At 43.5% G+C, this 2,463-nt stretch overlaps 1 protein-coding gene across 1 annotated transcript; it reads right to left on the reverse strand.

The window, feature by feature from the left end:
* Positions 1–380: 380 nt before the first annotated feature.
* Positions 381–632, reverse strand: LOC117383363 (cortexin-3). Its single transcript, XM_033980524.2, has one exon. It carries the CDS (start codon positions 630–632, stop codon positions 381–383), a length of 252 nt encoding a protein of 83 aa, XP_033836415.1.
* Between the last annotated feature and the right edge of the window lie 1,831 nt (positions 633–2,463).

The raw sequence follows: 2,463 nt of genomic DNA on the forward strand, positions 1-2,463 counted from the left end.
TAGTTACCTCCTCAAGGCAATATTTAGTTGGTCATGAAATCAAAATCGTGGTCTGGCTTTGAGAGAATTGAGATTAATTTTGTGGTATACTGTCCGCCCATAATTGTTTATAAAAGTAATACTCTAAATCTTCTTGTATGTCTACATTTACGCAGGTTTTTGGCAGGAGAACAATGCGTGAGTTATGTGATCAAATCCCCTGCTCAAATGTGTTTGCACTGACCAGACCAGGACACGTGGAGGAAACAAGGCTCTCAGGAGTTCAGATTGGCAGGGAGAAGCTGGATAATCGTCCATTTCAGATTTGATTGAGGAGACTCTTGTCGGTGAATGGCCTGGCACACTCTAGAGCCACAGTGCTGCTCTCGGTGCTGCCCTCCTCACACTATGCGGTAGTCGAACGTGTCCTTCTCTGTGTGGTCTGTCCAGTTGGAGGAGGGCATGCTGCGGTACGGGTCCAGCAGGATGCGGAAACAGCGGACGATGAGGAGGGCCAGGAAAATGAAGAGCAGCAGCACGAAGACGAAGGCCGCCTTCTGCTCCAGGGTGAGGTAGGAGGGCACATGGTGTCCCCCCGACGCCCCCGAGAGCGTGCTGCTGAACAGGCCCTCGCCCATCCGAGGCACATCCATACTCGAGCGTCTGGGCTCCAGCGCTCCAGCTGTGGGGGGGCCGCACCAGGAAGGGGGGTTCAAGATACACACACCTGTGGGACAAAGACAAGGCTCAGACACTGTTCATTATCTACATTATGGTTCCATCATTTCAGTCAGTTTATTCTTACACGTCACTGCTGTAGCATTGTTGCCAAGGACTCAAATAATACAGTTATACATGTGTAAGCATGATGAGCAGACCTCTGTAAGCAAGAGGGACAGTCTTAGTACTACTAGGGAACCAACTGGCCAAACATCTGTCACTGCAACGGACACTACCAGTCAAATGTTCTGACACAACTTCTCGTCTGTTTCATCTGCTCAGCCTGTTTTTTGGTTATGTTCCAAGTACTCAGTGTTTTTTTCTAGTTTTTCGCCAGATCTCGTTTCTTGGACCCACCTTGCACCTCCGCTTCCGACCCAGTGTCTCACGACCGGTTCAAACACCTCTGCCTCCAAACCAGCTTCCTATTACCAGCTCAGCACGCAGCATTCACATTGTCTTATTTGTAATCAACTCTGTTAAACCTTTTACTCCAAGTCTATATCTTTGATCCCCCAGACATTACAACATATACATATGGAAGCCATCAAATACATGGTGCAAAATGTATGGAATCATGTAGCAATGTAGTTTTATATGCTTAAAGTATCCACCTTTTGCTTTGTTGACAGTGCTGCAAACCTATGGCCTTCTTTCAATGAGCTTCATGATGAAGTTTACTGAAATGGTTTTCACTTCATAGCTGTGTCTTCTCGGGGTCAAGAAATGCCAAGGGTGTTAAAAAAGGGCGGCTACTTTGAGTTTATCTTTTGTTTACTATGTTCCACAGGTGTCATTCATAGTTTTGATCCCTTCAGTGAGAATCTACAGTGTCAATAATCATGAAAAAAAAAGAAGAAACATAAAGGAAAAAGTGCTGAAAGTGTTTAATTTTATGTTTTAATACATTATCTAAAGAGTTTGAGTTTGACTCTGGTGAAGACAAATCCTTTATGTTTTAAGGGAAGTGTGTGCAAATTGTACACAAAACATTCCTTTCCTGGTGCTGTCGCAAGAACAGTTGTTTTTCTTTTCTCAAGAATCAAATGATCAAACCAAGTCCTGAATAATCTCAAACGTTTGGACACACTTTTTTTATTTTTGTTCTTTCTTCTTCTTTCGTTCTTTATATTCATGACTCTGTGGCTGAGCAGTACTAAGGAGATCACTGCATATGCACAACTTCCCTCCACAGCACAAGAACCATCACCCTCTCCATCTCTCTCCCATCACATTTGCCCTTTATTGAAACACCCATCTCTACCTGTTACGGTCTATACGTGCCAAACTATATCCATTTCACAAATTGGTCATCACGCCTCACTCATTTGCCTGCGAGCTGGATGAATACATCTTAGAAACGGCAACGCGATCTCCGCTGTTCTAAAGAAATATGACAAAGCCTCATCGGAAACGCGAGGAGGTTTAGTGAGTTTGCACACAGAGACAATCCGCCACCTGCTGCGCGTGTTCATTACACTCATTTGAGCTGTGTGAGCCGCGAGCGACGTGTTCACAGATGTCACTCCACTCACAACAGTCGGGACAAACAGCACTCAGGAGTGAGCACAGTTTGGAGATTAAAACTATCATCGTTCCTCAGAAATAATGAAGATGCAAATTGTGTTTTCAACTCTAGTTTTTCAGTGTTGTGTAGTTTTTCTATACAATTGTTTGAATTAAAGGGCCCATATTACAATATTTTATATTTTATATTTATTTTATATCTGTGTTATAATGTTGTTTCCTCATGAATAACATACC

The sequence above is a fragment of the Periophthalmus magnuspinnatus genome, chromosome 16 (assembly GCF_009829125.3).
Source record: "Periophthalmus magnuspinnatus isolate fPerMag1 chromosome 16, fPerMag1.2.pri, whole genome shotgun sequence".
Taxonomy (NCBI): Eukaryota; Metazoa; Chordata; class Actinopteri; order Gobiiformes; family Gobiidae; genus Periophthalmus; species Periophthalmus magnuspinnatus.